Here is a 21,415-nt window from a genome sequence, read left to right on the forward strand (position 1 = left end):
CCCAATATCCAACACTTTCTCTACTCTTGCCTTGACTGTAGTGGGCAACTTGTACCTTTTATTTTACAACTCCTGAGTTCAACACTTTGGGGTCGATTTCGATTCGGGAAACAAATCCGTACGACGATTCGAATTTTCCGAATCTCGTAGTACGATCCGTAGTAAAAAAATACATCTGAAACGTTGCAAACCGTAAAAAAAAGCAAGGAAAAATCCGTACGATACAGACCCTGAAAGTGAAGTAGGTAAACGTTGCATATGAGCGATTCGTACGGAGAGCCACACAATGTCCTAAGGTACGGTTCGTACACCCCATGATTGTAGGGGTACGGTTCATACACCCCATGAACGTAGGGGTACGGTTCGTACACTGTAGGGTTACGATTTGTACACCCCATGATCGTAAGGGTACGGTTCGTATACCCCATGATTGTAGGTGTATGAACCGTACTCCTACGATCATGGGGTGTACGAACCTTACCCCTACGATCATGGGGTGTATGAACCATACCCCTACGATCATGGGGTGTATGAACCGTACCCCTACGATCATGAGTTGTACGAACCGTACCCCTACGATCATGGAGTGTACGCACCGTGCCGGGGGGTCCATTTCGCACACATTTTGAGTCGAATTCTGCTTTTCCGGACGTTTTGAGCTCTCGTAAAAAAAGAGTCGTACGGAGCGTTGACTGGACAAATCGTACTTGGTGGGTCAGAAAAATGATGCTTCGATCCGTACGGACATCGCGTACTGCGCGTTCCGAATGCGATTTGCACGGATTATTGAGTTGTATGGGCTTTGGTATGATTCGGAAGGAGAACTGCTTTGGGTACGCATCGTACTACATCGTACGAACGGGGACGCTCAAGGATACGATTTGTACGGGAAAAATGCTCCGTAAGGCTATTTGTATGGGATTTTACCGAATCGAATCGGCCCCTTTGTCTACTATTTAAAAGCTGCAGTGGGAATAGTATATGTATTATTTTAAAAATGTGTAGTTTATTTTATATTGCTTTAGTTTATATTTTTATGTTTTTGTTTTTTTTAATTATAATAGTTATGATTACTAATGGTTAAATTATTTTATTTTTAGTGCATTGTAATTTTTTATTTTTGAGGTGTTTTTTATTAACAATTACAATGCTTCCTTTATTTAAATATTGTATTTTATTGGATACATTTTTATATACTTTTTTTTATATTATTACATTAAAAAAGTATTAAAACATAATATAAATTAAACATATTACTTTAGATATATATTTAAATTAGAAATATGTACATATTATGTATAGTAATATGTATGTTTGTTTTATTTTTAAAAAATATTAATCAGTTATGATTTTCCCCCAAAAATAATAAATATATTTTACTTTGATTATATTAGTATTATTAGTTAATTTATTAATGTTTATTATTTAAATTTACATATATTTGAAAATCTATATTTAAGACAACTATATTAGTGAACAAAATATTTTTTTCTCAATATTTTTGTAATTTTAATGAAAAGTATGGGAGTCAATACGTTTTACATCGATAATTTTGAATCAATATTTTTCTACATGGATATTTTGCAGTGGATATTTTGTCGGTGAACCTTTCAAGCCCCAGTGGGCCTGCCCAGTCATAGTGGTAATCAAGAGATCAAAGAGGTAGGGAGTCAACCTAAAGATGCACAATCAAGACTTGGTAGCAGACCAATAGCCATGGGAAAGAAGACCAGGCATGACTCAGAAGCAGAGATGTAGTCAAACCTATCACTAATGGTAGATGATTTACTGTGGGTATTAGATTGCATGGCTGATTATCCATAGAGAGCAAAGACTCAGATAGGAATCAGAGTACAGCAGTATTTGGGAAAGATCTCTAAACATAAATGAGCATCGGAGAAATGGGCAGAGAGTTATAATAATTGAATTGAAGGCACCTATAAAGTACATTTAGCTGTATTTTTCATATTCTGATTTTGATTTTGCTGCTTTTTCTGATTACAGACTACCCAACAACTACAATGCCAACAACTGGTAATTATGATTCAATTTTCCTATGCTTATGCTTGTGTGCGGTGTAAATTAGTGAATGCACTGCCAGATCACAAAAAAGCAAATATCTGTGAAGTGCAATTGAGATGAACAGAAATGATAACACCATGTTTGCGTAATAGGTGATGACATATATGGTGGGAGGAGAATCACATTATGCCAGGTCAATTTACAGCTGTACTGAGAGCATTTCAGTGCCAAGAAACATTACTGGAGAAAACAAACTGTACCCCAAATACCTTTTTCTGAGTAGCACTAGTGACCAATTGTGGCAGAATAAACTGCAACTGAGATGTCACTGGTAGAAGGAGCTTTGTGAAAATACAAATTCGTAACAAAAGACTCATTGGCTGGTTGCCATACTTTATAAATGTAGTGTGATCTATAAGAATACAAATACAGGGTGTCCTGATGAAGGTGTAATAAAACCTGAATATGTATATGTATCTTTTTATTTTAATGTGCTTTTGTCAGAAATGCTATGATAACAGACAGGAAAAATGATGAATAATGCAAATACGTAGGATGTCCTTTTGAGTTTGGCTGAATAGGAGCACTTCTGCATATCATCTGTGCTACTGCTCGGCAAAACATACTATTGTCTTGCTCTAAATGGAGTAAGGGAAAACACTCGACTTAGATCGGTGGATTCTCAGCTGGCTCTGCTGGTGGGAATGTTTTTCTTGATAGCTCAAGCCCCAGGGGGGCTGCCCAGTTATAGTGGTAATGAAGAGATCAAGAGGTAGGTAGTCGACCTAAAGATGCACAGTCAAGACTTTGAAGCAGAGGAATAGCCATGGGAAAGAAGACCAAACATGACTCTGAAGCATGGAGGTAGTCAAAACTCTCAGTAGTGGTAGCTGATTTTGAGAGGGTATTAGATTGTCTGGCGGATTATACATAATGAGCAAAGACACAGATATGAATCAGAGAGCTCAGCAGTATTTGAAAAAGATCAGTAAACATAGATGAGCATCAGAGAAATGGGCAGAGCCTTGAAGAATAATAAAGATCAGCGATATAGTCAATGTCTGCAAAAAAGAAACATTGACTTGCGTGAAGAGAAGCGAAGAAAAGAAACCTTGTGGTGAAAGTTGAATAGGGAACTCGAGATTTTCAAGGTGAAGCATTCAAGGGATCTCTCTAATGACTTAGGGGTCTATTACGATGTATGGGGGACTTGCGTTCGCCTGACACCATTGCGGAAACGGAACTCACTGACCTCCGGTCAGCGGTCCCGACCGCCTAATTATGATGCGACCGCATATGGTGCGGTCGCATTCCCACATTTCCCTGTGGGAGCATGTGCTACGGGTGAAGCTCCCATAGGGAAATGAGAGGTTGTGTTAATCCCTCAAGGTGCCTGTCATTGGGTGCAAGGATTAACAAGGGGCACCACAGGTGGTGCCTCAGCCCTCAACCAGAGGCCGCAAGGGTAAGGGGGCTTTCCGAGAGGGTGTCCATGTTGGAAAAGCCTGCATGGAAACCCTTCCGGAAACTGCGCATCGTAATCCGGACGGCGTAAACCGTCGTACATTTGGAATATGGACTGGTTCTGACTGGCTGATAGGCTCCTTGAACCCAACGGAAGTCAGCCGGAATGACCGTCCGGTTTGAATTTCCACCGGCTGTATCATAATCAGCCACTCGGAACTAAAGCCGACGATGAGTGTTGGAAAACCACAGAGGCTTTCCGACACTCATCGTAATCGGCTCCTAGATGTTACAACGCATTAGTGAGATAAGGACATTCCCATTAAACAATCATGCTTAGGACTAGAATAAGAGATGGATGCGTTGTCGGTTAAGCTATAATAAGCATGCAGAGAAAAAGAGGGATGGCTGTGATGTTATTGCTAACCTTTTTATTCAAAGCATAAATATAATACCTGAAAATTTTATTTTTCTCTATTTCCTCTCTCCCACCAACAGCGAACACAATGGATACATTCCTACCCACTCAAATATTTCCCACACCAGGTGAAACATAATTAGTTATAGTTCAAACCTGTTTTCTTTATCATGGAGAAAATGCCTGCTTGGTGAATATATAATAGAAGTCAAATATAAATATAAATGAAGAAATTAAAAGTGCATATAAATTCAATAGAAAACTGTAGCTGATCAGGTTGATATCATATAGTCTAGCAAAGAATTGGAAAGAAAAAATACTCATTAATGAAATGGACCAGCCTTTGGTGAACCTATGTTCACACTCCTTATCTCAAAAATTGTTTCTTGGCCCACTTTCTTCAAACTTTTACTTTCTTCTCTTCAGGGGCAAAAACAACTAGCTAAGGACTTAGGGGCACATTCCTTAAGCTAGGCAATTGCGATTCCTTAATAGTAATTATTAAGGAATCGCTATTAAGGAATCCCTATTAAGGAATCGCAATTGCCTATGCATTAAGGACCTACCCCCGCTGTCGGCCACGGATTTAAGATAATTAAGGCTGTTGCTAAGATTTGGCAAGAAATTTCTAAGCACTACTCTTTGCCGACTATAAACCAATATACTCCGTTATGGGATAACCCAAAATTCCCCAAAACATTCAGGGATTATGCTGGCAGAGTCTTGCAGCATAACGGCATTATTTATCTTGGACAGCTGTATGATGGTAAGGGGTTTAGCTGGTTCGCTGCATTAAAAGATGATGTTGGGCTTCCGCAAAGCTCGTTCTTTCAATATTCACAAATTAGGGATAATCTTTTATATGAACACAAGATAAGAGAGATACCATATACATCAGAATTACTGGCAGGGGTATACCTAAATCCTGGTAAAGGCTCTATTAGTGCAATCTATCATAAATGTATTGTAAATGCATCTGACGATAATTTGCTGATCTCTGCTAAACTTAGTCGCCTTCTGAAAACTCACATATCTGTAGATGAACTGCAGGAGAAAATGGATGCTCTAGACCAATCAGTTACCTTCATTAATCTGAAAATGCAGCAACACAGGGAAGAATGTATGCTTTATTATACTTCTGAACTCATCTCCAATTGAGCAACTACTCAATCTACAGCAAAATCGCACTGTCCAAAATGCAACTTGTTTGCGGCTGACTTAAAACACATGTTCGTAGACTGTCCTATGCTGAGCATATTCTGGAACAAAGTATCTTTAAAGTTTACAAGGCAGCTTGGTTGTGAATTTCAGCTCAAGGAGAAGGAAATTTTCTGGGACTTTTATCTTTCCACTGCTTATATGCAGAAACTTCTGTTTTTTCTTTGAGCACACCATTGAAGTCCTTGTATTATCTTGCTCTCTGCCCGTATGTGCTGTTTCCTCATCACCAACCTTTCCAGATTATTGGAATTTTGTTATTGTTATTTAGGCATGAAAATGTTGGACCGCATGTCTGCACGAACACCTAAATGGCCACAAATGAAAAGAAGCTTGTAGTGTCCAGCCTTATACAAAGATACACGGACACGCGTTATACATTAACAACCTTCTTTATTGCCTCCGTCCTCGTCCTGGGCTAACGGCTAACTGCCTTTCTTGAACCCCGGCTCCTCCCTTTCTCTCCGCCACCAGCCTTCCTCGGGCCGGTCCTAGTGCCCTTCCACATATCCATCATTACATCTCCCCCCTCTGTAAACAAACAAAATAATATCAGGAACGAAAATAAAACCACATCGTTCTATATACTTCCTTTACTTTTGCGTCGCTGATGATTGCCGCTCAGATTTCTTCAATGATCCGTTGAGAGCGCGACTGATGACCAGGGATGTCTTGCTCACGTTCATCAGTAATCTCTAATAGTGCTTGACTGTGGTTTGGGTGTGTCTCTTGCTCTCTTTTCTCAGCTCGCGGTTCAGTCAGTAGTTCTCTGACATTAGGGCTGCACTTCTTAAAGTGCGTCACGTTTCTGGTGACTCGTCTTCCATCAGTTTCCGCGGTGACCATGGTCCCTTTTTGTTGCACCACCTTTAGCTGAGTCTTGTGATATTTGCAGTCCGTCTTTCGGTGCTGTTCTTGCCGCGCCAGCACCCAGTCTCCTTCTTGAATGTCTGTATGGGAAGCATGTCGACGTTCGTCCGCTTACAGCCAAATTCATGAAGCATTTTTGCGGGCGCAAACGGTGCGAATCGCAGAATTCGGCCGTTTGCGCCCGCAAAAATTGCATTAGAAATTCATCATTGGGTCATGTACTCGCAAATTGAGAAATCGCAAAAAATTGCGATTTTTCAAATTGCGATCACATTTAAGGAATCTCAATTTGAGATTCCTTGAATGATATTCATGACCCAATATAAAATTGCGAATTCGCCTTTTTTGGACGCAATTTACCGCGAGGTCAAACCTCGCAGTAAATTGCGAAAACTCAGAAAAATGCATTTAAATGCATTTTTCTGAGTTGCATGTTACACACACACATGTCCTGTGGACATGTGTGTGTGCAACACCTGTGTCACATTTCATTTGAGGGGTGCTACAGGGTGTCCTGTGGACACCCCTGGCACCCTTCAAATCGCAATCTTATTTGCGATTAGCGAATTGCTAATCGCAAATAAGGAATACTCCCCATTCATTCCTATGGGCCTTTTGGCCCATAGGAATGAATGGCGAGTTATTCCTTATTTGCGATTAGCAATTTGCTAATCGCAAATAAGGAATCTGTAGGAATCGCATTTTATTATGCGATTCCTACATGAATGCCGTTTTGCGAGTCCTTAATAGCGATTCGCTATGATTCGCTATTAGGGGCTCGCAAAACGGCCCGTTGATGAATCAGGCGGAATGTCTTTCATCTTTTCTTTCTTCAGCTTGTCTGTGGCCTCGATTTCCTCATGGTCAAAGTCGGGTTATTGTTCATGCGCTGGGATGCTCATCATTGGCAATCTAGTGCGCACTGAGCGGCCTAGCATGAGGGTGGCAGGACATTTGCCTGTGGTGGAGTCTAGCGTGTTCCGGTAGGCTCTTAGCACCTCATTTAGTGTTGTCTGAGTATTCTTTCTGGGGAGCTCCGCCTGCTGAATGGCTTTCTTGACCGTGGCCATGAAGCGTTCAATCATTCCGTTCGCTTGAGGCCATAGTGGTGTGATCTTCCAGTGTTTGAAGTTTAGATGTTGAGAACATTCGGCAAAGTTGTGGCTGTTGAATGGGGGCCCATTGTCAGATTTCACCACGTGAGGAATGCCCCACGCAGCAAATACTTCCTCTAGAATTGTTATGGCGCTGGAGGCTTTTGTCGATGTGCAGAGCTGTGCAATGAGGAACCTGGAATATTCGTTCATGATGACCAGGACATATTGGCCCGACTTGAATGGCCCGAAGAAGTCAATGGCAACGTAATGCCAGACACCCTCAGGCAGTGGAGACATTTGTAACGGTGCAGGTGGATCTGGACGACTCACTAGCTAACATTGTGGACAATCCTTTAGTGTTGTTTCCACCATTATGTCCAGTGTTGGGAACCAGACTCTCTCCCGGAGTGCTCTTTCCGATGCTACTATGCCCCGGTGTCCTTCATGTGCCAGATTGATTACCCCTTGTCTGAGTTGTCATGGGATCACAATTCTAGTGTCTCTTAGGATGAGCACATTTGTCGCTATTGACAATTCTTTGTGGACATGTTTGAATGCAGCCATCTCTTGGTTGTTTTGTCCATTTGTTTGTGAATGTCGCCAGCTATTCGTTTGTATCCGGCGTTTCACTTCTTGTAGGGTGACGTCAGACTGGGTCGCCTCACAGATGGCTTCCAGCGGAACTGCAGGAGGTCTGGCCTGATCGACCACAAAGTGGATGTATTCATCTGCGATCAATTGTTCCGATTCACTGGTCTTGGTGGGGTGTCTGGACATGTAGTCGGCAGGGTTTGCAGCTTTCCCAGGTTTGTGTATGATAGTGTAGATATACTCTTGTAGCCTGAGAACCCATCTCTCTATTCGTGGTGGCATTTTTGCTCAAGGATTTCCGAAGATTGTGATCAGAGCTTGGTGATCAGTGACTAGAGTGAAGTGTTTTCCGAAGATGAATTTGTAGAAATGTTCACAAGCCCATACAACAGCTAAACTTTCCTTTTCCGGTTGGGAGTATGTTCTCTCCGTGTCTGTTAGACTCCTACTGGCATATGCTACAATGTGTCTTTGATCCTCATCTCTGACGTATTGCGCTAGGATGGCCCCTAGGCCTACTGGGCTGGCATCCACTGTTATTTCGGTCTTCTTCTTTAGATTGAAGTACGCCATGTTTTTGGCTGACTCCACAGCTGCCTTGATCCCTCTGAACGCTCGTTCACATTGGGTGGACCACTGAAACTGCTGCCCTTGTTTGGTGAGCATTCTCAGAGGGTGACTTAATGTGGCGTAGTCCGGTATGTATCTGGAACAGTAGCTAGCCATGCCTAGGAATGAGCATACATCACCAACGTCGTCTGGGCTCGGTGTGTCATTGAGCGCTGCTTTTTTGGGGTTTGGTTTCATGCCATTTCCGGAGATGTGGCCAAAAAATGTCAGTGTTGGCTTCTGGAATTCACACTTGTCCTGATTTATTCTCAGGTTGGCTTATGTCAGTGCATGACAGACCCTATCTAGCGCTTTGTTGTGTTCTTGGGTGGTTGCTCCATAGACCAGGATGTCATCGTTGTAGTTCAGTACATGAGGGACATGGTGAATTGTTCTCTTGATCGCTTCTTGAACAATTTCTGCTGCTGAGGACACCCCAAAGCTTAGTCTTTTGTATCTGAATAGCTCTAGATGTGTTGAGAATGTCGTGATATATCTGGACCTCTCATGTAACTCGAGTTGGTGATACCCTTTGTTAAGGTCTAGCTTTGAGAATATCTTGGCTCCGTTGAGTGACGTGATCATGTCGCTGATGTGAGGGCCAGGGTGCCTCTCCTTCTCTATCGCCGTGTTAGGTGCTCTCATGTCCACACATAGACGGACTCTGTTCGTCTCTCCTTTCTTCAGGACCACTACGACTGGGGAAATCCATGGGGTTGGCCCTTCAGTCCTTTCTATTATGTCAGCCTCAAGTAGGTCTTGGAGCTCTTTCTCCACGGCTTCCTGCAGGTGAAACGGGATTTTCCGATGGTGCTGTGCCACTGGTGCGATTTGTTTGTTGATGTGTAGTCTGATTTGGCAGTTTTTCATCCTCCCAAGACCTTGAAAGAGTTTGGGGAACTTCATGATGATGGCTGTTTCATCTGGTTTGTCATCCACTTTGTACAGAATGTCTACCAGCTTCAGTCGTTCCGCGGTGGCCAGACTTAGTAGGCAGTCTGCCTTAGGCCCTTCGATTACGTGAATGTAGGCTTGTATCGTGCGATCTCGGTAAAATAGATCAGTTGCTAATTTTCCAAGACAGGTGAGCGGTTTCTTGGACATCCACGTGTACACTCGTACATGGGCATTGGCCAGCTTGGGAGGTGGCTTCATTCGTTGATATTCTGCCACTGGCAGGTGGTTTAGTGACGCCCCACTGTCCAGAACAAACTTGGTGTGATGCGAGCCAATTTGGATGTCTAGCCGCGGATACTCTTTTAGCCGATCAGGATCTGCTACAAAATATACATATTTTTCCTGGTCTTGTGAGATAGGTGATAGTGATCTTGACTCTCTTGTCGACAATCGTCGTGATTGATGTGTTCGGCAGAAGCGACAGCTGGATTGTGATGACCCAGTGGATGAGTTTCGCCTATCCTGTACTGCTCGGACATGGTGACGGCTGCTCGAGGGGCGATATTGCCTGTTGTGTTCTCGTTGGTCATCCCTATGTGACGTCCCGCACATGCTTTCAAAGTGATTGTCTCTACCACACTTCCGACATCGTTGGTCTAGGGCCGGGCATGCGTCTGCGTGTGGAAAGTCATAGCCGCATCTATAACATTTGAGTTGCCTTTCTGACCTTTTCTTGGTGCGACTTGCGCTTCCGTGTCGACGACTTGAAGGGTGGTATTGCTTCTTCGATCTGGAAAAGCGTGCTTGAGGTGGGGACCGTCCGTGCACTTGTCGCGACTGCATCCGGAACGCCCATTCGTGTTTCTCACTCTTCCCGGCTTCCATCTTCTTCATGTGTTCATCTGCTTGATCGTCCACCCTTGTCATCTCCTCGATCTCCTCTAGCGGGTAGCTTTTCTTGAGCAGCTTGTGCCTCAAGGGCTCTGACAGGCAGCCTTCTATGATCCTCAGTCGGATGGCATCGTCGGCAGAGAACTTGTCAAAATCACAATATCTTGATAGACGTCTCAAGCGTGTGACAAATGCACTCATCTGCTCGCCTTTCTCTTGCGATGCCAGGTTGAATGTGTATCGCTTGTAGTCGACAATCTTTTTGTGTAGGAACTTGCGGTTGAGTGCTCCACAGACCTTGCCGTAGGAGCCGGTTAACTCAGTGGGCAACTCTTTTATGATCAGGCCCACTTCTTTACCTACAAGATTCTTGAGAGCGATCAGTTGCTGCGCAGCGTCAGTTACATATTACCCTGTCATGAAGTCTGTGAAGTCTTCTAGCCATTATTGCCACCGTAAGCCTATAACCCCAAAAGGTTCAAGGGTGAGGGGCTCTGGAGGGCGTAGGAATGAGACTCCCAACACACTCACGGGAGCATGGTCAGCCATCGCCCTCTCTTGTGTTATTTCACACATTTCAACTGTGTCACCGAGATCTTTTTCTTTGCACTCGCTAGTGCTTCGCCAGTGCTTGTTTACTCCATTCGTTGCACTCACGAGTGCTTGTTTATGATGTCCGTTGCACTCGCCAGTGCTTGTTTGCTATGTTCATTGCACTTGCCAGTGCTTGTTTGCTATATTTGTTGCACTCGCCAGTGCTTGTTTATGATGTCCGTTGCACTCACCAGTGCTTGTTTGCTATGTTCATTGCACTTGCCAGTGCTTGTTTGCTATAGTCGTTGCACTCGCCAGTGCTTGTTTATGATGTCCGTTGCACTCGCCAGTGCTTGTTTGCTATGTAGATTTGCAATTGCCAGTGCATGTTTGCAATTCAGGTTCTCCGCCTGACTTCAAGATGGCCTCCAAGGATCCCTCGCAGGGGATTGGACAGTACTGCCTGATCTCAAAATGGCCGCGCGAGAATCTCGTGTTCAACGAGATTTGGCCTTTTTCACCGGATACACAGCATTTATCTGCGCTTGCTTTCACTCACCGATCGCCGGTTGCAGCCAGTGTTCATTTCCCCCGCCACTGCACCAGGTGAGGCAGTTTTTTTTTCTTCTTTCTATCTTCTTTGCATGTTTGCCGCCGGGGTGGGCTCCTGGTGGGCAATCAGGCAGCACGCTCCAGCCCCCACACGCGGGGCGAGCCCCGGTTCAGTCGCAACCCGTGTGGGCTCCCGGTCGGCAGGCAGACGACAAGCTCCAGCCCCCACATGCAGAGCGAGCTTCGATTCTTTCGCCACCGCGGTGGGCTCCCGGTAGGCAGGCAGGTGACACGCTCCAGCCCCCACACGCCGGGCGATCTCCCATTACTTTGCCGCCGTGGTGAGCTCCCGGTAGGCAGTCAGGCACCACACTCGAACCCCTCACACATGCGGGGCAAGCTCTGGGTGGGTCAGACGCCACCGGAAGACTGGGGTGGGCTCCCAGCACGCGAGGACGGTCACCCTTGGACGTGCACTGAGCTAGCCGTCCGACTCACACACGTGTGAGCTCGAAACACCTTCGTCACCAGTTATAGTGTCCAGCCTTATACAAAGATACACGGACACGCGTTATAGATTAACAACCTTCTTTATTGCCTCTGCCCTCGTCCTGGGCTAACAGCTAACTGCCTTTCTTGAACCCCGGCTCCTCCCTTTCCGCCCGCCACCAGCCTTCCTCGGGCCGGTCCTAGTGCCCTTCCATATGTCCATCATTACAAAGCTGTCTCCCCTTCACATTTTAAAAAATTTGCTGCAATTTTCTAGGTCTGGCACTAGCCAAGACCTTTTGTTTTTACTAAAATATATGTATAATGTTCTCAATTAAAGGGACTTTCAACCACCTCTCTTCATCCCTTTGTATGTTGTTTAGGGGTGTGTGTAACTCCACACTTCTCTGTGGAGTTACATGAAAATAATATGAAATTCCATGGAGTTCCTCGAATGGACAGAATCAGCACACTGCGCTGCTTGTAGGGATTTTTAGCACCGGGAGCTTGTTCTGCGCTGCAAAGTCAGTCTGGACTGCACCACAGGACGTGCTAGAAAGTGATGCTTCTTTGTTGCCTCTTGAGTAGATTTTCTACTGGAACAGCAGCTTTCTTGAGAAAAACTCCCCAGGTGCCATCAATTCTCACTTGAGCTTGGTATCTTTAAGCCGTGCATGAGTAAAAAACTGTCATGCAGCAGTTGACAGAGTTTTGCCAAGCGTAACACGGAGTTACTCTGCTTGCAGAGCGTAATTTATCGCCCACCGCTACTGTTGTGTCATATACTGTTTGCTTCTACTCACTACAATACACAATATTGGACAGTAGGCCAGCATGCTTAAGTGACTAGGTTAACTTCACTTTTCTGACTGTATTTTGCTCTCTCAGAAGGAGCACATCCACACACATTGCCATACATCATCCAGACCATTAAAGTCAGATATTTGTATTCCCTTGTTGGCAACAAAGATAGTGTTCGATAAACATTTGGCTTATCCCTACCCGTATCTCATGCAGTGTTAAAATAACCACATCCTAATCAATGGAGTGTTACCCCCCTCCCCAATGTTCTCCTCTCCTTAAGACACCCTATCCTCCTTCCTGAAGTTTTATTTTAATCCCCACCAAATTAGCATTAGTGTAGTAACCCTCTTGAAAATGGAAGGTGTATGATGAGAAGAACGTGTGTATGCCTCAAGTTCTAGCAGGTGCATCTTAAAGTGTCTTTGGGCGCATTGAGTCCATTGCCCTTACTCCTCCATGTTGCGGTTGCGACTGTCCCCATGATTCCTGTTGCCGCCGGAGCAACCAGCCACCTTCACCAATTCCATTTGAGCCAACGACACCTCTCTCTTCTTATTGGACTTGGAGATACACCTCTTTTCTACGCCTACCTTCACCTGAGACTGAACAATGTGGCTGATGCCCGGTGGAGCTGTATAGACAGCTATAGAGGAGATCGGCTTAGGTTCACCCCTCAGCTGTCACCTACCCAGCCGGACATTGGGCACTGTTCTCCACGTCTCTCTGCTGTCTCCCTTCCTTTCCCTCCCTCCGACCACGTAACAATGTCTTTTATATGTCGTTGTTCTGTGTGACCCTGTAACTGATGTAACTTGTATCGCACTTGTCCTCATGTAACTTGTAACTCACTTGTTCTCATGTGAAGCGCTCTGATACCTTCGGGTCTAGGCAGCGCTATATAAAACTCTTCAAATAAATAAATAGTTCCCTTCAATGCCAGTGTTTTTGTTTTTACTTTATAATTACTTTAGCATTGTTTTTGTGTTTAGAGTTTTGTAGGAGGATGGCTTAGAGTATGGTGCAAGCTTATTTCAGTGAAGCACCTTGCTCTAATCCAGACAACCTTTCTTACGTTCCTGGAACTTAAGATCACTGTAACTAGAAGATTGGGAAGTAGGAGAGTAGGATCTGCTTACTATGGTTACCCCCACTTTTTGCTGGTGTGTCACTGTTTCTCGATATTAGTCTGGCTGGGACCCTGCTATCCAGGCCCCAGCCCAGCTGCTTCCTCTTTAAAATGATTGCATGTACTTTAGGTACACTCCAGTTTGGTTACTGGGGTACCCTTTTGAGTCCCTAGAAAATGGTGCCTTGGATACTAAGGGCATAGGTACCCCAGATGCTTACCAGGGGCTGCAGCATGTATTATGCCACCCCTGGGAAGCCTTCCAAAATGACACCACAGGACTGCTACTGCAGCCTGGGTGAGGTGGTTCATGCACCCCTTGCTAAGATATAGGTTACCTATATCTACCTTTAATCACTGACACATATAAGCCTATAAGCCACTCCGATGGCAGGCCTTATCAGTCCTGAAGGCAGAGTGCTTGGTTTTGTGTGAGAGGGTGCTCATGCATGAGCAGGATCACTATGCAGCTTTCGGAATCTATTCTCTGAGGCTGTTCTGTGATGCAGCCAGACCATATACTCTTAAGTGCATTATAACCTCGTGGTAAATGCTAACTTTGGAACGGCTGCATGGAAACATGTCTTGTTTGGTGTCAAGCAGTTTGGAATCCTACCTCCCCACCAGTCCTGGCAGCGGGGATAGAATTCAACCCTTCTAGAGGAAGATACATGTACACAATGGTCTGCCCGGTAATAGTTCAAATGAGCCCCAGCATCACAAAATGGATGCTGCAGCCACAGACACGCGTCTGACCTCCTGCTGCTGGACAAAATCTCTGGCAGGGGAGGCCTGGACAATAGGTTTCCTGTCACAGGGAGGCGTAACCACCTCCCAGACAGGCTTTATTGTATTGGGGCTGGGTGGGTGCACTCTGAGTGTGCCAGAAACTCTTCACTGGGGGCACATTTGGTGTCCCTGTGCATAGTCCAGTTCAAACCGGTGGCAGGGGAACTCAGCCCCTGCTCTGGCGTGAAACTGGACAAAGAAAATGGGTGTAACCACCCCTCTTTATAAAACCCTCCCATAGGTGGGTCCCCAGAGTATGTCCAACCCCTTTTCTTAGGATAAATATGGGACCCCTGGCAACAGGACTTTAGATTACACCTGGACGAAACTCTGAAACTGAATCCTGGAACTTTGATACTCTACTAAAGACTAGAGGACGGAAGAATCTCCCTTGGGGTCAAGGAGTGACTTCCCTGTTCAAACAGGCACCAAAAAGCCTTTGCCAGTCTGCATCTCTGAAGCCCCCTCCAAAGTACCTGCAGCCCAGGAAGAGGATTTCTTCGACGAAACACTGAAACTGAATCCTGGAACTTTGACCTTCTACTAAAGACTAGAGGACGGAAGAATCTCCCTTGGGGTTAAGGAGTGACTCCCCTGTTCAAACAGGCACCAAAAAGCCTTTGCCAGTCTGCATCTCTGAAGCCCCCTCCGAAGTACCTGCAGCCCAGGAAGACGATTTCCACTTCTTGAAGGCTGACCCGAGTCCCCAGCAAAGCTGAGACCCGCGGCCCTCACGAGTGTACTGAAACCGGAACCCTGGACATCGTGCACATTTGCTAAGTGCAGTGACTTCCTGATCTTTACCGAAGTTGTGCTTTGGGTTACTTGTAGCCCAAGCCCAGAGCATCATGTGCACTGAAGATCTTGAGCCTACACTCCATGCGTATGCCGTGAGCCCACTTCCTGTATTTCCCTTTCGATGCTCCTTCGCGATCTCTGGTCCGTTGACTGGTGGGTCCACATAATGCCATTCTGATTTTCCTTGGGCTTCCCTGGTTGCTCCAGATGTGCCCTGACTCCCTACCAAGTCCCCCAGACCTTGCTGGTCTGCACCAAAGCCTATCCCTGCTTTCTGCATGGGTTGCTGTTGCCAAGGCTTGTAGGGTACAATCCGGGCACCAACACTGCAGCACTCGACATCCTTTATGGGACAGCTCAAATCCAGCTCCTGGTTGTCGTTGACGTCTCCGGAACCTCATTGCTAAAGAGTGAAGCTTCACCTTCTTCACCTGAAATCACCCGACATCAGTGGGAATTCGACTATTGTGCCCCTGGTTACTGGCAACTGGCCCAGACTCTGTCCCCTTTGCTTTCAGGTTCTTCACATCTCCAATCCAGGCTTGAATCCATCCGGACACTTTCCTCTTTGACGGCAGCAGCACTTTGCAGCAGATCGCCAATGAAAACTACGACGAAACCTGACACGAAAAGACACCTATGTACCCGGCTTCCCTGGGTGAGGTAACCCGAGTACTCCGGTGCTCCCGTGGGTGTTGACTCTAGAACCACCTAGTTCTAAAAACGTTTTGCTCCAATTCCTCCTCGAAGTGTCATTTATCTTTAAATTTCCAACTGCGACTTTCCCCATAGAAGTAAATGTTGATTCGTGGCTGTGGTAAGACACTACACGTGTCCCCGTGGATCCCCTGTGCCACAACTTTGGGTGGGTCCTGGTGGCCCCAGCGGTTCTGAAGGCTCTAGGCCTTGTATCTATGCAAGTTGTGTTCTTATACCACTTTATTGATATATGTTTTAGTACGCTCCCAGGGCTCAACGTATATTGTGCTAATTTACTGTGCGCTATTAAGTTTACTGAATGTACTTTTGCCTCTAGCCTCATAAAGAGATTAGAGGGTTGTGTTTAGAATAAATACATATATTTATATATATACCTGGTGTGGTTCTCCTTTCATTTGGTCATTCACAAGATTATAAACTGGTAAAACAAGCTGCTTTACATTCCTCCAAGACTTAGCCTAAAGGCTGCTCTCCACAGCTACCACTAGGATAGCTTTCTATAAATGTTGTCTTTAGCCTACCATCAGTAAGGGGTTGTTTGGACTGGTGCAATGTCCCCACTAGTATAGTGGTCAGCATATGCCAAGCCAACTTCTCACAGGGACTTACTAGATTCCCCAACTAAAGACATGGTAAACTAGGTATAGTGTGGTGTTGCATCTACCTACCCTAGTGGAAACTAAACTTGAAAAGGATTGTAGAAAGGGTTGTGCTTGACCCTCAACTAGCAATCCAGAAAGTTCAGTAGTATTTATATGTACCCAATGCTAGTGATAGTTTTTTGTCTAACCACACCTAGATTCGCTGCTAAAACAATGCAGGCTTGAATCCCAAATACTGCACTCCAATGTGAGGCTGGGTTAGCATATTGTGCACACTATTTAAGTTAAGCACCTTGCAATAATCTATAGAACCCTTATGGTGATTTTAGTTGTCTTAGACAACCATAGAAAGCTTTCTAAGTGGTAACTGTGGAGAGCAGCCTTTAGGCTTAGTCCAGATGGAGTGTTAAACAGCTTGTTTGGGCAAATCTAATCATGTAGTGTAGGTTAAACGAAAAAGAACCACACAGTGTAGTTATAAAAATATGTCGATTTATTACAAAACACTCTCTAACAGATTGGCATATCTGCTACCTGGAGGTATCAACACAAATGCACACAATACTTCAATTGTAAATAGGTAAGTAAGCACAATACACATTGATCTCCAGGGGGAGACCAAACCATATACTAAGAAAGTGGAATGCGAATTGCGACCAAATGGCAGGCCTGTAGTTACAGTTTGAGTGATCTCTCATGGGTGGCATAATACATGCTGCAGCCCATGTGAGACTCCTGGTGTACCTATGCCCTGGGTACCTTAGTACCATATACTAGGGACTTACAAGGGTACACCAGTAACCAATTATGGAGGTACCAAATACTTATCATGTCAAATTTAGGGGGGAACAACAGAGGCTTGGATCCTAATTAGCAGGATCCCAGCCAGACTAGTAAAAAAAAATGCTAATACCAGCAACATGTGGGGGTCTCCATGAAAGCAGATTCTACTTTTCTATATGCTTGATGTGATAGCAGGACGCTGCCAATACTGTTGCAAATTCCTCTTGGAGTAATCTTTTCTATTTGAATGCTGCTATCTCACTGACCTGAAAAAGTTGTGGAGAAAAGAGACTTTTGAAAGACAACAGTAATACAAGCAGCAGCACATACAAACTATGATATAAGCTCATAAGTGTTCTGTATCTTTTCAACCCTGTGTGTCTTTCTTTCCTTATTATTTTCTATCTTTCCTCTCCTTTTCTTTCTGTTCATTCTTTCTATGTTTTTTGCTTTTTCTTTCTTTCTGTCCTGTTTTCTTTTTTTCATTCCTTCTTTTTTTCTTGCATTCTTTCTTTATTTTTTCCTTCCTTCTTTCTTGCCTTCTTCCCTTTCCTTTTTCTTGTCACTTTCTTTTCTGTTCCCCCTTTCTTTTCTTGATTTTTCTTTCCTTGTTTTCTCTTTTTTCTTTCTTTTTTCTTCCTTTTCTTGCTTATTCTTTCCTTTTTCTTTTTTCTTGCCCTTTTCTGCCTTCTTTCTTGCTTTTTTCCATCCTTTTTTCTTTTACCTTTTTCTGTTTCCTTCCTTATATATATTTTTTTGCTTTCTATCTCATTCAATTATTTTCTTTCTCTTTCTTTTTTCATTCCTTCATTCTTTCTCTTTTTCTTTTTCTTTCTGTTTCTCCTTCTTTCTGTCTCTACTTTTATCTGTGTTTCTTTTTTCTTCTTTGTCTTTCTTTTGTCTTTAGTTCCCTTCTTCTGTCTTTCTTGCTTTCTTTGTTTCCTTCTTGTTTCCTTGTTTTCTTGCCTTTCTTCTTCAATTAATTCCTTGACCACTTCTTTCTATCCTCCTTTCCGTCCTCATGTCATTCCTTCTTTCTTTCAATATTTTCTTTCATTCTGCCTGCTTTCCTTCTTGTTTTCTTTCTATCTTTCTCTTCTACTTTCTTTCTTGCCCTTTTTATTACAGCAAAAGGCTGGAAGCCAATGCCAGTCCAGTTGGCTTTTTTTAGGTGTGTGTTAGTCAAGACCGTTTGATTTTAGTGAACTTATGTGTATAACACAGTTACGTATAAGGGTTTTCAGGCAGCCTTCATCTTTTAATCTGTATCATTAAAATGTGTCTCCCATCCACTTCAGCATGCATAAAGGGGTAATGCTTCAGTAGATTTAAGCCATTGGCTGACTTCTCTGTGTGTTGAATTATGCTACATTTTCACAATGAGCATATCCACACACAAAGCAGTCCCCTCCTGTGTCATGGAGTTCTATGATAATGTGTGATTTTTTTTGATCAAAAAACAATGTTTGCTTTTAGGCAATGTTTTTTTTTAGATTGATGATGAAGGACCCACATGTTTACAACCAAAAGGTTTTTAGAAAATACCTTGACAAAACAAAACAAAAACTATCAAAAGGCTTGCCGCCAATGCTGGACCTCTTTGCATTGTCAATGCTTGTTTTGGAAATGCTGCCTGAACTTGCACGCCACATGTCACTACTTTTTATTTTGTTCCACAGTGTAGTCTTACGCTGTTTTTAAGAAAACAAATTGAAGAACATAATGAAAAACACTAATGTATTGGCCAGATTCTTTAGGTGGTATTGATTGTTAAAGTTTCAGTGATGTGCAATATTTTTAATCCCCTCCTTTTTTAGTGGTGATGTTTTTCCTAAAAGAATGGGCTTCGATGTTCACAGTAAAGATGCTGGATTACAAAACACTCCTGTAATGTGTGTTTGCAAAGTGCACAAACGCATCCTGGTGCTAACTAGGTGTGTGCACCTAGCCCTGTCTATGCAAAGTTGGATAATGAAAAGACAGGTCTTTAGCTGCTTGCTGAATTCAAGAACAGAGAAAGCGGCTCTGATGTGGAGAGGGGGGTCGTTCCATGGTTTAGGAGCAATGTAAGAGAACATCAGTCTCCCTTATCTGGTCTGTGTATGTGTGTGATCACTGCGAGCAGGAGTCCTGCAGAGCGGAAAAGTCTGGGTGATTGATAGAAGGAGATGCCACTGATCAGGTAGGTGGGGTCTGAGTTTTGTAGTTTCTTTGAGAGTATGTGTGAGGAGTTTGAACTGAGCACGTTTGTCATCGGAAGCCTGTGTAGTTCCCTGAGGAGTGGTGCGATGTGACTTCTTAGTGGTAAGTTGAGCTCAAGTTTGGCTGCCAATTTCTGGATGGTGAGCATTTTAGCTTTTTTCTAACAATACTTTTCAGCATTGGTGATAAGCTTTTTTTGCAAAAACGGATTAGTATCTGCAAGCATCATTGGAAAACCAAAAAAGTGAGCTAACACCTTTGAAAGGTAAGATCTATTGTTTTGCCAATGCTTTTTAAACAATATTACCATCACTTACCACATCGCAGTTTTTCCTTTAGGTAACTGAAGAATTTCACATAAAATTGCCAATTTTATACCAACTGATGTATCTTATTTAAATTATATACACTCCGCATTGTCTTTCTATACAACATTACCGCATGAAATATGTATGCTAATGAAAAATCTAATTATGCACTAACCACTCAAGATCCAAAACCAAGTCATTGGTGTAAAATGTATAGTCAGAGTTTAACATGCTATTGGTCTGTCTAAACTAAACTCCAAATCTTTATGCCTTTTTTCGCTTAAGTAGCGTTGCTAAAATAACCTGAAGTAATGTTTTCAAACAATCTCCTCATTCAGCATTAGATTTAAAGCCATTCTCAAACATTGAACTAACAATTTAGAGAAGGCCAGATATGGCCCGTTCAAGTCAGAGAGGTGGGGTTGTGGGGCAGGGTGGGGAGGGATTTGTGTTTTTTTGTACAGTGGAGGATGTTACAATTGAAATCGAAAATGAAGACTCAGGGGTCCATTATGATTGCGGGCGGATCGCCACCGCCCGTATGGCGGTGGCAATCCGCCCGCAGAAAACCTCCGCCCGCTCTGAATTCTCTCCCCGTCACATTACCATGGCGGGGGGGAGCCCGGTTGACGGAAAGACTGTCTGAAATTTTGCCACCCGGTCAAAGAGTCGACCGGGCGGAAAAGCTGCTAACATGGTGGTGATGTCTGGGAGACACCGCCATCCTAATTAGCATTATGGTGGCGACATGCCTTTCTGTGGAAGTAATGTCGCCACAGAAAGGCAGGTGGGAATCATTTGCGGGGCCCGTTACGGTCCCCCAGGGATCCTGGGGGGTGGGGGGTGCACATGGAGGGGGGTACCAGGTACCCCCCTGCATGTCAATATACAACATGGCAGGCACCGCACGGTGCCTGTCACATTCTGCATTGAACTGTCTGATGTGCATTTTTAGCATTGCGACGGGCGGTGCTTTCAGCACCGCCCACAGCAATGTTAACAATGCGGGATGCGCCCGCCAGTGTGGCAGGCGCATCCTAATCGCCCCCCACAGGACCCCGCCCTTATGGCGGGCGGTCCATTTTTGCATCGGGATAGTGGGCGGACAAAGTCCGCCTGCCATCCTAATGTGCCCCTCAATGTTTAAAAACTAAATCACAAGACTCAAATGTTCAGTTGTTTACAGTTCTTGCAAAAGATGATTGCCTCTGAATTTAAGACATACTGTGAGGAAAGAGGTATGGGATTTGATACAAAAAATATAGCATTGATAGAAATTGCAAAGCCTGGCAAGATTAATGTAAAACCAAATGCAATTTTCCCTATAATTAGGCAATACATACTTTTGAAAGAGGTAGAAGAAGGAATGATGCTCGTATTTGAGAAAATATTTGAACGAGAAATTCTGTGAGAAGTGCTTAGTAGTTTTTTTAATTCTCTCTTGATAGGCGTTAAAAAGATCAGTGGTAAGTGGAACATTGTTCAAAACCTTTGAAAAATAAACTAAATAGTGAGTCCATGTTGTCTGGTGGTACTGAATCCTCCAGAAATATTGTTCCAGAATTAGATGCAGAATGGTATACAGTCATAGACTTATGCCAATTGTTCTTCTTCACTCCTCTGCGTGGTAA

General features: G+C 44.0%; 1 protein-coding gene across 9 annotated transcripts in view; it reads left to right on the top strand.

Annotated features, from left to right (window-relative positions):
• Positions 1-21,415, top strand: part of LOC147712238 (scavenger receptor cysteine-rich domain-containing protein DMBT1-like) — a 685,888-nt gene that overhangs the window by 466,991 nt on the left and 197,482 nt on the right. For 6 of the 9 annotated variants that reach the window (XR_015295985.1, XM_086922971.1, XM_086922972.1 and 3 more), the window contains 2 exons: positions 2,005-2,034; positions 3,985-4,032. Coding sequence is in view for 7 of the 9 variants with exons in the window: in XM_086922971.1 (XP_086779097.1) it covers positions 2,005-2,034; positions 3,985-4,032 (78 nt within the window). In the remaining 2 variants the exon portion in view is untranslated. The remainder of the gene's footprint in view (positions 1-2,004; positions 2,035-3,984; positions 4,033-21,415) is intronic. The other 3 variants (XR_015295986.1, XM_086922973.1, XM_086922977.1) reach the window with 1 other exon arrangement.

Source organism: Lissotriton vulgaris, chromosome 5 (assembly GCF_964263255.1).
Source record: "Lissotriton vulgaris chromosome 5, aLisVul1.2, whole genome shotgun sequence".
NCBI classification, from domain to species: domain Eukaryota; kingdom Metazoa; phylum Chordata; class Amphibia; order Caudata; family Salamandridae; genus Lissotriton; species Lissotriton vulgaris.